The 16,740-nt window shown below is 62.8% G+C and overlaps 3 protein-coding genes across 5 annotated transcripts in view; all 3 read right to left on the reverse strand.

Moving 5' to 3' along the window:
• Positions 1-1,961: 1,961 nt before the first annotated feature.
• LOC125090558 (translation initiation factor IF-2-like) lies at positions 1,962-8,768 on the reverse strand. Its single transcript, XM_047713329.1, has 2 exons — positions 7,778-8,768; positions 1,962-7,248 (listed from the first exon to the last, which is right to left on the reverse strand). The coding sequence occupies exon 2, from the start codon at positions 5,460-5,462 to the stop codon at positions 4,434-4,436; it is 1,029 nt and encodes a 342-aa protein (XP_047569285.1). The 5' UTR covers positions 5,463-7,248; positions 7,778-8,768; the 3' UTR covers positions 1,962-4,433.
• A 3,057-nt stretch (positions 8,769-11,825) lies between these two features.
• Positions 11,826-13,611, reverse strand: LOC125090559 (uncharacterized). Its single transcript, XM_047713330.1, has 2 exons — positions 12,895-13,611; positions 11,826-12,851 (listed from the first exon to the last, which is right to left on the reverse strand). The coding sequence occupies exons 1-2, from the start codon at positions 13,473-13,475 to the stop codon at positions 12,611-12,613; spliced, it is 822 nt and encodes a 273-aa protein (XP_047569286.1). The 5' UTR covers positions 13,476-13,611; the 3' UTR covers positions 11,826-12,610.
• Positions 13,612-15,639: 2,028 nt separating this feature from the next.
• LMF1 (lipase maturation factor 1) overlaps positions 15,640-16,740 on the reverse strand; it is an 83,705-nt gene continuing 82,604 nt past the window's right edge. For all 3 annotated transcript variants that reach the window (XM_047713326.1, XM_047713328.1, XM_047713325.1), the window contains 2 exons: positions 16,106-16,218; positions 15,640-15,814 (listed from right to left, as the gene is read on the reverse strand). In XM_047713326.1, the coding sequence (XP_047569282.1) occupies positions 15,640-15,814; positions 16,106-16,218 (288 nt within the window). The remainder of the gene's footprint in view (positions 15,815-16,105; positions 16,219-16,740) is intronic.

The following is a 16,740-nucleotide window of genomic DNA, read 5'->3' on the forward strand; positions in this document are numbered from 1 at the left end:
GTGCGGGAGAGTAGCACCCTGTCGCCAGCGAGTCGGCTCGCCTTGTAGATATTTATAGTTTGCAAGTACGCGTTTACGAGTGCGCACGTCGCTGCGTCGTGTCGGGGACTCGATGACGTAGTTTTGTATCTGAAAATGGATCGTTTCAGTTTGTGTATGAGTTGATGCTGGAAATGTATTTAACGTTCAGCACCAGTTTATGGAAAAATTGAGCAAATGAGGGATGGTCCACGATTTCTTCAACCTGAAGAGAGCATGCGGCATAGGCGCGCGCCCGATGCGGGGAGCGTGACAACCTGGTCGTTTTGCTGTAAGGTTCGGCGTGAGGCCGGCCGCGGGCTGTCGTGGTTCCTGTGTGTCCAGAGGGCGCTGGCCTTATGTCACTGTTGACTTAAAGAAGGTCACGAGGGGCTGCAGCTGAGACCGGATACGACGTGTTAACAGATACAACATGTAAATTCCTAGAGAGACACCAACTCTGGCGACTGCTTCGGAGGAAGTAGTCTGAGTACATTTGTAGTAAAGAGATTAAATTCCTAATTGAAAACTTCCCACGGAGGAAAGCCCAGGCCCAGGTGGCTGCACCATGAGCCCACGAAGTGCTGACGACCCTCAGGTGTGGGCCGGGGGCAGCCCGAGGACGTGGTACCGGGTCCAGTTCTGACCTCCGCGCTGCCTGCGGGCCTGGGTGCCAGTCCCTCAGGAGGCCACGCCCGGAGCCTAGCAGTCCTATGAGGGAGGGGCAAGGCCTGGAACATTCTCGCTCTTCTCAGAGACAGAATCACCCCAGAGCGTCGGAGGGGATGGACTCCTGGGGAGGCAGCCCAGCCAGACCCTACAGTCCTGAACTAGCGAGGCCGCAGGCTCCCGCCTCCAGTTGTCACTGATGGCAGTGCTCCCACGTCAGGCTGTTGTGGGGTCATCCCCGTCGGCCCCTCAAGCTGAGAGCTGGCAGGAGGACAGCGGACTAGGGCATCATCAAATCTGGGGTGGGAGGCCCACCAGGGGATCTGTGAGTGGAGAGACCGGTCAGAGGTCAGAGGCCTTCCCCTCGAAGTGTGTGTGAGCACCCCACGTGTGCTGGCACGGGAGGCTGTGATGGGGGGCAGGGTGGCCAGGGTCTGGCCTGGGGGTGCATCCCAGGCTGTGGGAATGTGCTGAGGCTGGTAGTGTCTCCCCATGGCAGGCTGGGTTTGCGGGTCCTGGTGGGCTGGGTAGTCCCCCCCCCCAAAGAGGGGTCCCTAGAGCCTCTGAACATGACCTTGTTTGGAAATAGGGTCTTTGTGGACATAATTAAGTTCTGGGTGAGGGGCAGGGCTGTGGTGTGGGGATCCTCGGGGGCTCTGAGGCACCTGGGCCATGACTCAGGTCCTGATGAGGGGACTGACGCCCACCGACACCCTGAGGTCCCCTCCTCTCCTGTTTGGGAAACGATCCCATTGTGATGGCCGGTCACGAAGCACACACTCCTGGGACAGGCTGTGGGTTCTGAGGAAGGGCCGTGGGTAACCCGTGCCTGCCCCGTCGCCCTGCAGACTCCGCGTGCTCTTGACAGTCTGTCCGTCCCGAGGGTCCCCGCAGGTCCTGAAGCTGCACGTACGGGGGATCCACCGGCCGCATTCGTCAGGTTTCTTGGACTCGCTGCGGCGTGTCCTGTATCCTTTCCATCTGTGCGTGACGCTGAAGGGCCGCGGCGGACAGCCGTGCTTGTGCTGTGCCCGACCTGCGAGGCCGCGCCGTCGCCCCTGTGCGCGGGGGGGGGGGGGGGGTGTCCCTTCTCATTTGCTTCAGGTAAGAAAACTCACCTAGTACGAGTAGATACCGAATTCTCTGTAGGGTTTGGGTTTTTCTTTGCACCTACGGATAAGGTCGTGTGTGTTTTCTTACTTAGTCGTTAACGGATCTTCCAGTTTCTGTGGTGAACCCAGCTGGGTCAGTGTGAGTCTTTTCTTTTTTCTTCGTTTAATTAGTTAATTATTTTGAGAGGATGAGAGACCGATCGCGTGGGCAGGGGCGGAGGGAGGGAGGATCTCAAGCAGACTCCCCGCTGACTGCGGAGCCTGCCGCGGGGCCCGGTGGTGCGACCGGAGACCGATCTGAGCCGAGACCAGAAGCCCCGCGCCCGTCGGCTGCCGCCCAGGTGCCCGCAGCGCGTGGGCCCGTCCGCACGGGCACGGGGCTGGCGCGTCTCTAGCAGGTTGTCAAGGACTTCTCTGTGGTTGTGAGGGACGATGGTCTGTGGTTTTGCTGTGTTGTCTCCTGGTTCTGGTGTCAGGGTAATGCTGGCCCGATGAAAGGAGCCGGGAGGTGTCCCTCCGTTTGTCCTTTCTAGAGGAGCCCGGGGAGAGTCGGCGCTACTGCTCCTGTCAGCGCTTGGCGGAATTCACAGTAAACCGCTTGGGCCCCGACCTTCCTCCTGTACGTGTAACTAAGTTGAGCGTCTTTCGTAGCTACGGGACTGCTCAGTGTCCGCTAATATTTTAGCGGCTTTGGTGTTCTGTGGGTTGGAGGACTCGGTCCGTTGCGTGTAAGTTCTCCGGGGGGAGGCGTTTCTGCTTCTTTCTTGGGACATATCCGGGGTCGCCTGAGGTCGGGTGAATCCTCACGAGGCCGAGGGCAGCTGTACCCCCAGGGCTGACCAGAGAAGTCGGGGAAGCGTGGGGGTGACGGGTGCCCCCGTTACACCCGCATCACCTCTGGGCTGGCGGCTCTGTTACTGTCCCGTGGCTGCCGTAACAACTCACCACAAACTGGGCGGCTGAAAACGATGGAAATGGACTTTCTCACGGTTCTGGAGGCCGAAAGTCGGAGAAGAAGGTGCTAGTGGGGCTGTGCTCTCTCCAGAGGCTCTGGGGGAGGCTCCTTCCTGCCTCTGGAGGCTCTGGGTGTCCCTTGTGTTGTGGCCACGTTCCTCCAGTCTCTGCCTCCATCTTCGTGTGGCTTCTCCGTGTCTCTTTAAGGACACTTGTCACTGGATTCAGGACCTCTCCTTGTAAGCCAGGATGGTCTCATCTTGAGATCTTTAATTTCATGAAAACAGTAAAGATCTTTTTTTCCAAGTGAGGCCACATCTCTAGGTTCTGGGGCTTAGGCCGTGGGTCATTTTGGAGTCCCCTCCTCAGCCTGAGTCCCTGGCTGTGTGGGCTCACCTGGCACAGCCCCAGGAGTCGGGGCAGGCATGAAGGACATCGGGGCAGGGGTGCATCCCCTCCCTGGCCCTGATCTGGACCCATGGGCCACCGCACCCGTGGGGTGGGCAGTCTTCCAAGCCTACGCAGTGACCCGCGGGTCCTTGGTTCAGAGTCCAGGGCCTTGGTATCATTGAGGCAGGAGAATCATTCCAGTCTTCTCAGCTTCTGCCCTGACCTGTGTGTGTGTGTGACCCTGCCCCGTAGGCCAGTGAGGGCCACGGTGTGTGCCTCGCGGGTCAGCCCCTCTCCCGTGTTCAGGGTTCTTTCCTGAGTTTTGCGGGAGTGACAGGGCTGTGCGTGGCTCCCAGCGGGGCGCCCCTCTCAGGAACAGAGCCATGCTCAGTGCTCCCATTTTGTGTGGGGACCAGTGGGCGTCCTGGTGTCTGGCATTGTCCTCTGCCATCAGCCACAGAGCAGGACACTTTGTTCTCTGGGATCGGAGTCCAGCCTGTGCGGTCAGCCCGGCTGGGGTCCCTGTGCTGCGACAGGCAGCGGGCTAGCTGCCCTCAGCCCTGGGATGGGGCACCGCTCCTCTGTGGGGTTTGCCCCTTGCCCCCTGGGGCCGCGCTTCTCTGCACCCGGCTGCAGTGGCAGCTGCGTGCGGCGTCTCCGTTTCCTCCCTCCGTGGCAGCCTGTGCCTGGGGGTGATTTGCATTTAAGTCTTGCTCCTGAGAAGAGCTGCGCTTGGACCCTGAGCCCCAGACTCTATGGCCCCAGAAAGGTGGGTCCCACTGAGTCCGGGGTCCTGGCATCTTCCTGGGTTCCACACGGCTTCCCTCCAGCACTGGCAGCCTTTGTCTGGGCCTTAGGGCATGGCTGGGTTGAGGGAAAGCCAATGCCAGGAACGCATGGAGCCCCCTCAGGTGGCCTCCACTGGCCCTAGGGACAAGGGAAGGAAAGCCTAGTGGTGACAGAGGTGTCATCTAGAGGTGACAGAGACAGTGGTGTGTCTGTGTGGTTGGCAGGCAGAGCCGCCTGAGGCTTCCAGAGCTGCTGCCTCCACCTGGAGGCCCTCTGTGCTTTGCTGCTCTTCCCCCCCTCCCCAGCACTCAGGGATGATAAGGGGTGTCCCCCTTGGTGACTGTATCCCGCCAGCTAAGATCCTGTGACACCAGTGAATGTGGAATGAGCCAGTGGGCTGTGTGCAGGGGGGTGATGGGCTCCTGCCTGGGCTCGTGGCTCACAGCTGCCCTGGGTGGGTCTGGCCAGTGCAGCTGCTGATGGGGCAGGCCCTGCAGACAGTCACTGTCCTCCTAGCACCTTCCGGGGCTCTCGGAAGGCTGTGGCCACCACACTGGTGGGCATCCTGAGGGGGCACAGGGAGGGGTCAGCGAGACTGAGGGTGTGGGCGCCGGCAGGCCGTGGCTCCCCCACCCCACCCCCGGGCTGTTGGAGCTCCCTTCGGAAGGGGCGTCTGGACCCAGAAGGGTCCCTCCCGCGGCATCCCGAAGCTCGTGGGGAGCTCCCTGTGGGGGAAAGGGCGGCCGATGCCTCGGCACACGGCTGTTGCTTGGAGGCTGCCCCTTGGGCCGGACGCCCTCGGCGTGGGCGCCTCCGGGGCGGACGGTCGGTCTGCGCGGTCACTGCCAGCTGTGGACGCTCTAGCCGCTCGCGCCGTCTGGGACGGTGTGACACTGGCACGCGCGGCCGTCCGTGCTGCCGCGCATTTGTGCACACACGTCCGGACGCGGGGGCGTCCCCGCCGCGGCTGCGCTCACGGGCCCTCGCCAGCGCCCTCGCCCCCTCTGGGCGTCCTTCGCTCTCTCTCCCCAGGGCATGGGCGTCTCTCCTCCTCGGGACACTCCAGGACTCAGGGCAGCCCGCCGCCCCGGGCTGCAGTCCCCGGCCCCACACTCGGAAACCAGAGGCTTCCTCAGAGGTTTGGCGAGACTCTGCCGCCGGTCTGCCCGGCCTGCGTGTGTCCCTTGCGGAAACCTTGAGTGCCGGTGACAGTGGGGCTGCTCGGGCCCCGCCTTTGAGTCCCCAGACTCCCCCAGTCCCCAGTGGCAGGGACGGGAGCGGCTGGGTGAGCTCTCCTGCCTCTCGTGGTTTGGCTTCGCCCGACCCCCTGGGCTGGGGTGAAAAGCGGGAGCGGCAGAGCTTCCGGGTCAGGGACCCCGCAGGCGTCCAGGGGTGGCAGCAGCGCGGGGGCGGGGGCGGGGGCGGGCGGGTCCCCTCCCAGCAGGTAGGTGCGCAGAGCCTGACCCGGTCCCCGTTTCCCCTTGGCCAGGGCAGAGCTGGTCCTTGGGGTCTTCGTTGGGGAAGCGGCATGTTAAGTCCGACTGACGGGCCCGCACCCGAGCCCGCACGGCCGTGGGAGAGCGTGGGTGCTGCCCGCGACTCTGCCTCTCTCGCCGGGGGGCAGGACCGTGGCGGTGCGCGGGTCTGGGGCCTCGCCGTGCTGTCTGGGGAGGAATTTGCAGAAGAGCTCTGAGGAGTGACTTTCTCCGGATCTGCCCTTGGGTGGGGGGTGGGGAAGCCGAATCCCACCAGTGCGAGCCGAGACCCTCGCCCTCCTCAGGTGGAGGCCCCGCCTCCCGGGAGCGCCCACTGAGGCCCCCAGGACCGCGGTGACCCAGGCACTCCTGTGTGCTGAGAGCGAGATGCCCCCCGGTGGGGGTGAAGGGTCTCAGGTGGTTCCTGGCTGGGTGCTCGGGCTTGAGGGGGGCCCAGGACTCATGAGGGCAGGTGGGGGTCAGGGGGCCAGACGGCGCTTGGTAGGGCAGCGCCCAGACAGCTGTTGGCCCCGCCTCCCTGCACCCCGACCTTGGTGGGGCTGCTGTCCCAGGAGGCACCTGGCCCCTGCCCCCCAGGTTGGAAAGGAGGGGAGCTCTGAGTGGCCATCCTGCGTGTGCGGGGCTCTCTGGGGCCCAGACCACGGCCTCCACTGTTGCTGGGTGTGTCGATCTTGGGGACAGGGGGTTTGGGGTCGCATGGTCTTCTTCCTGTGCCTGTTTCCTCTTACTACAAGGACCAGACACTGGATTCGGGGCCCGCCCTCCTCCAGCATGACCTCTTCTTAGTTAATTACACCCGCGAGACCCTTTTTCTGAAGAAAGTCATGTTCTGAGGTTCTGAGTGGACGTGAGTTTTGGGGGACGCCAATGAACTCCCTACAACTGACACCTGCCAGAGGCCGCCTCCGGGCAGACTTGCGAGCCAAGACCCTGCTCGGGGCGGTGGCCGGCAAGGGGAGGCCTCAGCGCTGGTGGCCGTGCGGGGATCGGGGGAGAGCAGCGGGGCCGGTGGCTCCCTGGGCTGGGTGGGGGTGCTGGCTGGCTCGACCCCCAGGGCAGTGCGGGAGCTCTGAACATGCTGTCCACTTCCGTTTGATGGGGCAGTGACAGGCCACGCTGGACGCGGTGCCCGGTGACAACGGACAGACAGAGGGACAGAGCCCAGCCGGGCAGCTTGCTCTGCGCCAGCCCTGCAGCTGCACGACGGCCACAATGGACTGAGGGCCATTGATGCAGACACAGTCGGGCCCTGATAACTCGCTAGTGGCGCTCGGCATTTTTTCACGGAGAAGAATTGCGTGAGTGTGAAGACCCAGTGGGGAGATGAAGGCCGCTGGACGGAGAGCCTTGAGCCCACCCCTTAAAGGAACAAGGCGGTTTCCCCCCTTTCCCCGTGGCGCGGACAGCTGGCTCCTTAAATGTTAATCGGGGCTATTGAGATGCAAATGTGTGCCCAGCGCAGAAAGGCCTGCAGCTGCAGGGCTGGCGCGGCGGCCTCGCGCCCAGGTGCAGCGCCCGCCAGAGCCAGTGCCAGGAGGAGGTGCCTCGCCGGCGACCCTCCCTGAGGACAAAGGCATCACTCGCCCCTCAGCAGGAGGCATCATCTGGTCTCGCGGGCTCTGCCCGTCCCTGCTTTCCTGGCTTTCGGTCTTAAACCGAGCTGTCCTTGCAGGTAGACGTGGGTGGGAGCGGGGCGGCCGGCCGGTCCTCGGTGCCGTGTGACACTTTGTCGGGTTCGCGCGTGTCCCTCTGGTTCCACGCTGCCTTCGGGTGGCTACGCGCACGCTCACGGGGGGACCGAGCCACCGGCCTGGAGCCCTCTGTGGAGAGAGGGGGCACGCGAGGCTTTCCCGGTCCCTGCCTGGGCTGGAGCAGGTCCTGAGGCCGCTTAGAAAGGGGACAGGAGACACTGTGAAAGAGCGGGAGTGGGGGGTGGGGAGGGACGTAACAAGCCGTGGCGCGGTCGAGACACACAGGAGGGCGGGGACTTAGGGACACCCGGACTCCCGGGACGCACACGTGCGCTCTGCTTTCATGGTGCCGTGTGCGCGCGAAGACCAGCAGCGCAGAGCCTGTCGTGGTAAACGCGCTGGGGACAGCAGGCGACCACGAAAACAGGTTTTCTTTATAAAACGCTTTCGTAATTGGAGCTGACGCGAGAGTCCAGAGAACGTGTGCTCTCAAGGGGACTTTACCGACTGTCCATTGAACAGCCAGTAGGCCACGAACCAGACCCTGCCAGACCCCTGGTGGCCCCGGTGTCCGTCCGCATCATCAGCCCGGCTGGGTGGGGCCCCCAGCGCTGGCCCCCACGTCTGCACGCGTGAGGACACCACCCGCGCCACTCACCCCGTCTGCCCGAGCTTGCAGACTGTCGTCCTCTCGGCTGGAAGCGATTCCACGAGCGCCGGTCGTCCGTGCTGCTCTTGGTGATGAGTCCTTGGCCGTTTTTGTCTTTAGGAGCAGGGCTGCTGTGGCCCTCGGTGGGGCCTCCTAGGGGCGCCTGTCCACGCGTCAGCTGTGATCACCCGCGGTGGGGAGCTGCTGGGTCCCACGGGCGTTCGACGGCGCTGTGTCTCCGTCTGCACCGGCGTTGCCAGTGCGCGTCGGAGATGTTTCAGGGTCTTCGTCATCTTCTGTTTTCAAAAGCAACTTTTTTGAGGCGCAGGTGGTAGCGTTCAGGAGCCGGTGCTGGCCCACACGGCCGCGAGAGCTGGTCCCGTAGCCTTCTCTGCTCCGCACGGAGTGACGACACGTCGCTTGCTCAAAACCGCGAGCAGTGGGTGTACTTGGGTTGTGGAAGTTAAAACGCTACAAATCAGAGCTTTGTTTGGAGGGTCCGTTGCAATTTACACAAAACGCACCTACTTTGGGAACCTGGGTGGCTCCGTTGGTTAAGCAACTGCCTTTGGCTCAGGTCATGATCCTGGAGCCCCGAGATCGAGTCCCACATCGGGGGCCCTGCTTGGTGGGGAGTCTGCTTCTCCCTCTGACCTCCCCTCATGCTCCCTCTCTCATTCTCTCTCTCTCAAATAAATAAAATTAAAAAAAACGCACCCACTTTAAGTGTACAGCCTCGTGGATTTGGCAAGTGTGCACACCGTGTTACCTACCGTGTGGCCGGGATAGAGCCTTTCCAGCCCCCCACATCCTCCCTTGTTCCTGCTTCCCAGTCAGCCCCTCCCCAGCGTCGCCCTAGTGACCACTGACCTGTCTTCTGTCACTGCAGCTGAGGCTCTTTTCCTTCTTAGAGTTCCACATAAATGGAACCTTTGGTGCATATTCTTTTGTGTCTGGATTCATTATTGCCTCAGTATGGTTTTGAGGTTCAAATGTGTCACGCAGGGGCGCCCGGGTGGCTCAGTGGGTTAAGCCGCTGCCTTCCGCTCAGGTCGTGATCCCAGGTCCTGGGTTCGAGCCCCGCATCGGGCTCTCTGCTCAGCGGGGAGCCTGCTTCCTCCTCTCTCTCTGCCTGCCTCTCTGCCTACTTGTGATCTCTCTCTGTCAAATAAATAAATAAAAAAATCTTTAAAAAAAAAACAAATGTGTCACTCATGTCCATAAAACCTGTCACCAGTGGATACAATGCAATGGACTTGTCCCCTCTTCTGCTGATGGACCCTTGGGCTGTTTCTTAGTCCTTGGCTACTCTGGATAAATCTGCTAAAAGCAGTGCTCACCGGTCTGCTTCCTCATTTCTCTTGGTAGAGACGTAAAATGGCTGGGTCGTACGGTAGGATATACATTCGCACGTTTTCCTGTTCTGACCAGCAGTGTGGCAGTGTTTGGGCTGTTTCTCTCCACTGAATGTTGGGTGGAACAGACCGAGTGCGTTTTCTCATCTAAGTCACCCCAGCCTGAAATTTTCTTTGTGAGGTTTTTATTCACGAATTCACTTCATCTCATTGTTTTGGGGCGCCTTGGGTTTTGTTTCTTTGTAAGTCAGTTTTAGTAACTTACATCTTTCGTGGAATAGTTTTCATTTCATCTAGTAAGTGAAATCCATGAGAATGAAGTCGATAATATTCTCGTTTCCCTTTCAGTGTCGTAGGACCCGTAGTGATGACTCTTTCCTTCTTGGTACTGATAACCTGTATTTTCGCTCCTTTCCCCTTGATTTTGTAGCTAGACGTTTATCTAGTTCACTAGCATTTTCAAAGGACCGGACTGGGTTTCATTGGTTTTGTTCTCAAATGTTTTGGCCCTGAAAGGCTTCTGGTTCCATTCAAAGGCCATTTAAGGAGTCCCACGTCTTCAGGACAAGGTGGTTCTTCCCCGCAGTCTGCTGCCCGCCCGGCCAGCTTAGTCCCAGTGGAGCAAGGTGGCCACTCACCTTGGAGAGGTGAGGCAGAACCCCATCTGTGCTAGGCGTCGAGCTGACTCCAGGTGAGGGCAGGGCAGGCACCTTGGCAGAAAGCCGTCTAGACGGCCGAGAGCTTATGTGTCGTGTAAGCGTGGCTGCTCTTGACTCAAAATTTCCATGACCAGTCGGCAGCTGCACATCTGTAAGAGAGTTCATGTGTGGTCGTATGTTGGCCCCGAACACCCACTTTCTGTTGCACTGGCTGAGCACCCCCTTACGTTTTGGCCTTAAGAGAATCTAGCCCCGGGGGCGCCTGGGTGGCTCAGTGGGTTAAGCCTCTGCCTTCGGCTCAGGTCATGGTCTCAGGGTCCTGGGATCGAGTCCCGCATCGGGCTCTCTGCTCAGCGGGGAGCCTGCTTCCTCCTCTCTCTCTGCCTGCCTCTCTGCCTGCTGTGACCTCTGTCTGTCAAATAAAATCTTCAAAGCAAACCTCACAGCCATCCAAGTGGGTGTGGATGTGCTTTTCACATAGGTGTTGTAGTGACTGAAGATGTTGAGAATCCTTTCGTGTGCTTCGTGGCCACCGTGTGTCTGTTGGAAAGAAGGCTGGGCAAGTCCTTTTTTTAATTAAAGATTTTACGTATTTGTCCGAGCGAGCGAGCGTGCGGGCGGGCAGGCGGGCAGGCGGGCGTGCGGGCGGGCTCAAGCAGGCTCCCGCTGAGCAGGGAGCCCGACGCAGGACTCGATCCCAGGAGCCTGAGCTGAAGACAGAGGCCTAACCGACCGAGCCCCCCAGGCGCCCCTGATCAAGTCCTTTTGAGCCGGGCTTTGTCGTCTTTGATGCTCAGCTGCGCAGGTTCCATGTATGTCCTGGATGCTAGACTCTTAACAGGTAGATAGTTTGCACATATTTTCTCCCACTCAGTGGCTTGTCTTTTCACTTTCCTGATAACGTCCTTAGGTGTACAAAAGTTTTAAATTTCTTGTCCAGTCTATCTGGTTTTCCTCTTGCTGCTCCTGCTGTTGGTGTCCTCAGAATCCATTGTTAAATTCATGTTTTCTCCTGGGAATTTCATTGCTTATTTTTTAAAAAGATTTTATTTATTTATCTGACAGAGATCACAAGTAGGCAGAGAGGCAGAGAGAGAGGAGGAAGCAGGCTCCCCGCTGAACCAGAATCACCCCATGCGGGGCTCGACCCCAGGACCTGGGATCACGACCTGAGCCGCAGGCAGAGGCTTGACCCACTGAGCCCCCCAGGCGCCCGTTTTCTGGGTTGATTTCTGAGCGCAGTCTGAGGCGAGCGCGCAGCTCCGTTCTTCAGTGCTCTAGCTCCTGCTCTCCCGCCCAACTGCCCTCTCCCCACAGGGGTCGCGGCATCCTGGTCAGGAATCATTGACCACGTGAGTGAAGGTTCGCGAGGCTTCCGTTCTGTGCCTCTGGTCCACGGGTCTGTGGCCGCGGCGGGACCACACCGTTTCGATGGCTGTAGCTTCGTATTAAGTTTTTAGGTCGGGAAACGTGAAGCCTCCAACGTCTTCCTGACGGTTGTTTCTGTTATTTGGGGCCCTTTGTGGTTCCGTGGGAACTGAGTGTTGGCTCCGTTTCTACACAGCGAGGCCGTTGGAGAGTCCGGAGAGGGTTCGCTGGGCCCGCAGCCCGCCTTGGCTGGTTCCGCACCTTGTCGCTGTGGTCCGAGCTTGCAGGCGTGCGTCTCTCCCCTGCCCTCAGCCTTGTCCGCCGCGGGTTTCAGCAGCGTCACGTGGCTCTCGGCGCACAGGTGTCTTGCCTCCTTGGCTCAGTCTCTGGGGCAGGTGTTTTCTGTTACCGTTGGGCGCAGTGGTAAGTGAGCCTGCTGTCGGGGTGTCGCTTTCCCACTGCTCGTCGCGGACTTCAGTGCTGCTTCTGTACCTGCCGCTCTGCTCAGCTGCTTCGTTAGCTCTAGTGCACGTTTCTTTGGTGGACCATTGGGATTTTTTTCTAGAGGATCACGTCATCTGTTTTTCTTTCTTTTTACTTTAAAGCTTTTTATTTTTAAAGATTTTATTTATTATTTATTTGACGAAGATCACAAGTAGGTGGTGGGGGGGAGGCAGGCTCCCCGCTGAGCAGAGAGCCCGATGCGGGGCTCGATCCCAGGACCCTGAGATCATGACCTGAGCCGAAGGCAGAGGCTTAACCCACTGAGCCACCCAGCGCCCCTGAAGCGTTGTAGTGTTTTGACCAGCGGCGCTGGCTGGAACTTCAGTCGGCGTCACGGGCACGGACGGCAGCGGCCCCTCTGGTCTCAGTCTGGGTCTGCGGGGAAGGTCTTCACGTTCGCTCTTGGCTGTGGGTGCACTGACGTCATTTTATTATCACTGTCATTCCGGCGCGGCTTTGCTCATGAAAGGGTTTTGGATCGTGTCAAATGCTTTTCCTGCGTCAGCCGAGAGGACCGTGTCCCTCCCCCCGCCACGTTCTGCTGGCACAAGGGACCCACCGATCCCACCTGGTCACGGCGCGGCGTCCGTCTGTCGCGCTGCTGCTCGCTGCTGTTTCGTTGAGGGCATTTGCTTCCGGCTGCACAAATCCCGAGATGCTGGCGTCTTGGGGTTAATCAGGGTAAACCCGGCCTCGTGAGAAGAGTCGGGAAGCGCCCCCTTCTCTGATTTTGGGGAGCGTTTGGGAAGGGCCGACGCCCGTTCCCGCCCGTCCTGGGAGGGCAGTGAGGCCGCCTGGGCTAGCGCGGTCTCTGTCGGGAGGCGTCTACACGGACGCGGCCTCTTCACTCGTGTGGAAGTTCGTGACTTCGTCTCTTCCCGAGTCACTTGCGGTGGCTGCGGGCTTCTGGGATTCCGTCCGCTTTGCCGTGGGGCTCCGGTTCCGCTGCCGCCGCTTCACGGCTCCCTCGCGGCTCCTGTGACTCGCAGAAGGCCGGTCGCGGCGGCCCCGACTTCCGCTCGCTTTCCCGTGGGCGTTTCCGCTCCCGTCAGGGAAGCTGAAGGCGTGTCGGGTTCGTCTTGAAGGTCTGTTCGTGGTGCCGTGAGCCCCACTTCACCGCGGGGTTTGGAAGCTGCGTCCCCGGGGACGGAGGCGTCTTCATGCTGCGCGGGCAGGGGTCGACGTGGGGAACGGCCCCAGGGAGCAGGGGACCTTCTGGGCAGAGGGAGGCAGGCAGCCGCGGGGGCCCGCGGAGGCCGTCCTTCCCCGAGCCCGTTCGCTTCTGAGAGGGACGTCAGTCCGAAGGGCGCTGCGGGGCGTTGGGGCCGAGGCGTGGTTCGGCGGCAGATGCCGGGGGGACAGCGGAGGGGACAGCCCCACATGCGCTCCTCTGGCAACCAAAACCCCCACCTCTGTCGGTGTGACGTTAACGGCGGGGAGATTAGCATTTCTAGAATTCCGGGAAGGCTCGCGGTGTCCGGCAGAGCCTGCGGCTGGGGCCTCCAGCTGCGTTTCCCCGAGAGCAGGAGGAAGAGAGAGACACGGGACTTTTCCGCCCAAGACGGTGGAGAGCGAGCACTGGGACCCGCAGGACGGACCGGCGACCGCAGGGCTGACAGGAAAACGCCACGTCGGGGCTTCGAGACTGACGAGGTGGGAGGGAAAGCCCCAAATCCGCATCGCGAGTGGAGAAGGGCCATCTCGCCCGAGTGCGGGACCGCTCCCGAGGTCACAGGGACACGAGGCGGACAGCGGGAGTAGTTGCACCCGAAACTGAGTGGAACTGTTGGGGGCGGGAACTGCTCGGTCCTCGGGCCCCATCTGGGCCGGTGGCGGTGAGCCGTCCCGTTCTTGGGCACAGGACCGTCCCGGGGCAGGTGCCGAACCCCGGGGAGACCCGACGCCCCCGCAGCTCTCGGATCCGAGGAGGTGCGGACCCTCCCGGCGGCCCAGCAGATGCCCCCGCCCAGTCTCCCACACTCCCACACGGCCCCTTGCGTAGTTGCGGGATCAAGAGGGCTCGGCGCCCCAGGGTCAAGCCCCTCCCTTAACCTTGGTGCCCCCCCCCCCCCCCGGAAGGTGAGGGCAGCGCCCCTGGCATGTTGACAAAGCCTGAGCTGCTGCTTCTGCCACATCCGGTCCTCGCCAGCGGGGAGGAAAGACGCTCTCGGTCCGCCTGGGCTCAGCTGTCCGCGGCGCCTCAGCCCCGGCGGGGAACGGGGGGCTCACACCTTGTGTCCCCGAGCCCCCTGTCTTGCGTGGAAACCACGGATTCCGGGAGAGAGCAGTGTCGGGCAGAGCGGAGGCAAATGGAGTTTGGCCTTTCCCCTTCCTGGGGTGGGCGCTCGGCCCTGCCCGTATCTCTGCTGCCTGCCACTGGGGGCCGGGCCGAGCCCCCACCTGCCTGGCGTGCGACCAGGAGCAGCGTGGGCCCTGAGGGCTGTGTGGGGGTGTGCGTGTCGGCCCGGCAGCCTGGGAGGCCACTGGGGTGACGTGCTGAGCCCAGGCTTGTGCTAGCGAGCGGGGGGACCTTGGGAGGGGCTGTCTGCTGACACGTGGGTGGGGCTGGGGGAGACCTGAGGGGGCTCCTCTGTCAGAGGCCCCATGGCCGGGACTCGGAGTCCCCTGCAGTGGTCTCCACGGCGAGCACATGTTTGTCTTGTCCCAGGACAGGGGCGCCTCCAGGGCACGAGGCCTGCTGAAGGGTGGGGGGAGGCCCGGAGGGGAGCCCCCAGGCAGGGGTTCTGAGGCCCCGGGGGGGGGCAGGGAGCCCGGCATGCAGCGAGGACAGGCAGCGGCCGCCCGGGCCAAGGCGTAAGCTCCTTGGGTCCCTGCCCACTCTGGTGCCCCCGGCCAGACGGCCCCCCAGGAAGGGCCGCGCAGGCCACGGTGGGCCGGTGCTCCGCTCCGTGTGGCGGCCGCGGGCAGACTTGCTGGCTCCGGGCTCCCCGTCTGAGGCTGCGTCTGTTCTGAGATAGACACTGGGAGCCTGTTTCCCTGCGAGCAGGAACACGGCCTCTCTGTTGGCACCTGGACGGGCCGGCCCCCCGGGCAGGCTCTCGGGGGCGGGCGCTGCACACAGACCCGCGCTTGTACCCACCTCGGCCAGGCCTCCTGCCTGAACCACCGCGTTCCCGCCGGGACCCTCCCTGGAGCAGCGTGGCCCTCCGGGCGGTTTTGGGTCGAGGGAGGGAGGGAGGGGAGCTGCGGGAGACGGGAGGGGTGATGGGCAGGGGCTGGGCCACAAGTGCTGGGCCGCTGGTGCAGCAGGGGTGCCGCCCTTGGTGGGAGCTGTTTGCTCGCAGCTCACGTCAGGCCTTAGGACTGGGGCCGCACACACGTCAGGCGGCAGAGGGCCCGGCCGGCCCGAGCCGCAGCGGGCACACCCAGGGCAGGGCCCAGGCCCGGTGTCCCCAGCTGAGCCCCCTCCACGGGTCAGGGGGTCGGGGTGGGGGGATGTGGGCAAGAGGAGGGAGGAGGAGGTGGCCCACCTGGGGAGGAACAAGGGGCTTCTGTCCATGCCTCCGGATGCCGGACACGTCCCCCCTGGGGAGGCACGAAGGTTCTGAGAAGGGGGCAGGCGTGAGGGGAGGACCGGCCGCCTTGGCCTCTCCCTTTCCCAGGCCTATCCTGGATGCGGGGGGACAGCCACGGGGGCCAAGAGCACAGGGAGTGGCAGCTTCCTTGAGGCCACACCAGGTGGCGAATGGGGCTCAGCTGCCCGGGCAGAAGGGCCTGACTGGAGACCCGCCCTCCCTTGTGCGGCAGGTGCCGATGGACTCCAGAGGGTCAGGGGCTTTACGAGGGCTCCGTGTGTCGAACTCAGGAGGAAAGGGGGGGACACGCTGGCCCGGGGAGCCCCTGCTCACTGAGCCTGCTTTCCAAGAGGTCAGGACGCAGGGCGGCGGGGCCTGGGCACACGAGCCTTCACTCCAGCAGCCGCGTTTCTGCTTTTATTGGTCCACGCGCAGGCCCGGGGCCGCTCCTACGGCAGTTCGGGGTACGGCCACTCCCGCGACTGGAAGTAGTCCTTCAGGTCTGGGAGGCTGACCGGGGGGAAGTAGGGCCCGAGCCTCCTGCGGACCCACCACTTGCCTGTGGCAGCGTGCCGGCCCCCGGGGCGGCTGAACTTGTACCTGTAGTGCTCTCCCCGGACCCACCTGCGAGGGGAGACCCCGTGTCAGGCGGCCCGTCCCGCTGCCTGCCGAGCTGCCACTGCTGGGAGTGGCACACGGACCCGGCCCAGGGACCGCGGGGGCCCAGGTGACATCTGCAAAGGGCCCTCAGCCCCAGAGCCCGCAGGCACTGAGGACCGGCCGCTGGGGGCTCCCAGCGCAGGGGACCTGTACCTGTGCGCTTGCAGGGGTTCCAAGCTGGCTGTGGCTGCCCCTGGAGGAGGGGCCCCGAGAGGCTGCAGGGGCCAAGGGTCCCGTGCAGGAGGGGAGTCCTACCTGGGGGGCGCCCTGTTCTCGAAAGGGTTGAGGGCCAGCAGGGACAGAGCCGTGGCGTCGTTGGCCAGAAGCTTGCCTGCCAGGTGCAGGATCCACTCGTGGTGCTCGTAGGTCTGGGGCGAGAGAGGGAGGGGGTGCTGGCTCCAGGCAGAGCTGGGGACGCAGGGAGCCCTCTGGGGGGAGGCAACCCGACCGTGGGCCCAGGGCCCTCAGCTCCCCGCCTGCTCCCCCTCAGCTGTGGTGGGGGGTTAGCCCTCCTGGTGGTGGGTCCACACTCGCGCCCAGCCCTGGCTCACTGGGCAGGGGTCTGCAGATGGCTCCTCTCGGCGGGGGGGGGGGGGCGTCCTGCAGCGGTCCCCTTCTCGGGGGGAGAGGTGGTGGCCTCTCAGTGTTGTCGCCTGCCGGCCCTGGGGGTCTCACGTGAGAGGCAGACGGGACAGGGACAGCCCTAGCAGGCTCGTCCTGCCATTGCTGATAGTGACCCCGTGAGTGACCCCGTGGCCCTCTGCACCCACAGACCCTTGTGCGAGGCGGTCCGGTCCGGGCGATGCGGAGACCCCCACCTGGGAGGGGCACTGCTGCCCAGAGGCAGGGCCTGTGCTGGCAGAGAACAGCAAGGGGAAGACCCAGAAGGA

Source organism: Lutra lutra, chromosome 18 (genome assembly GCF_902655055.1).
Source record: "Lutra lutra chromosome 18, mLutLut1.2, whole genome shotgun sequence".
Lineage (NCBI taxonomy): Eukaryota > Metazoa > Chordata > Mammalia > Carnivora > Mustelidae > Lutra > Lutra lutra.

Excerpts from the sequence above, each read along its gene's own strand:
- LOC125090559 (XM_047713330.1), bottom strand. The coding sequence starts at position 13,475 with ATGGGGCCCGAGGACCGAGCAGTTCCCGCCCCCAACAGTTCCACTCAG. Across the intron at positions 12,852-12,894 it reads ACGGCCTCCGCGGGCCCCCG|GGGCCGTTCCCCACGTCGAC; the intron begins CGGCTGCCTGCC and ends CCCTGCTCCCTG.
- LOC125090558 (XM_047713329.1), bottom strand. The coding sequence starts at position 5,462 with ATGCCGCTTCCCCAACGAAGACCCCAAGGACCAGCTCTGCCCTGGCCA.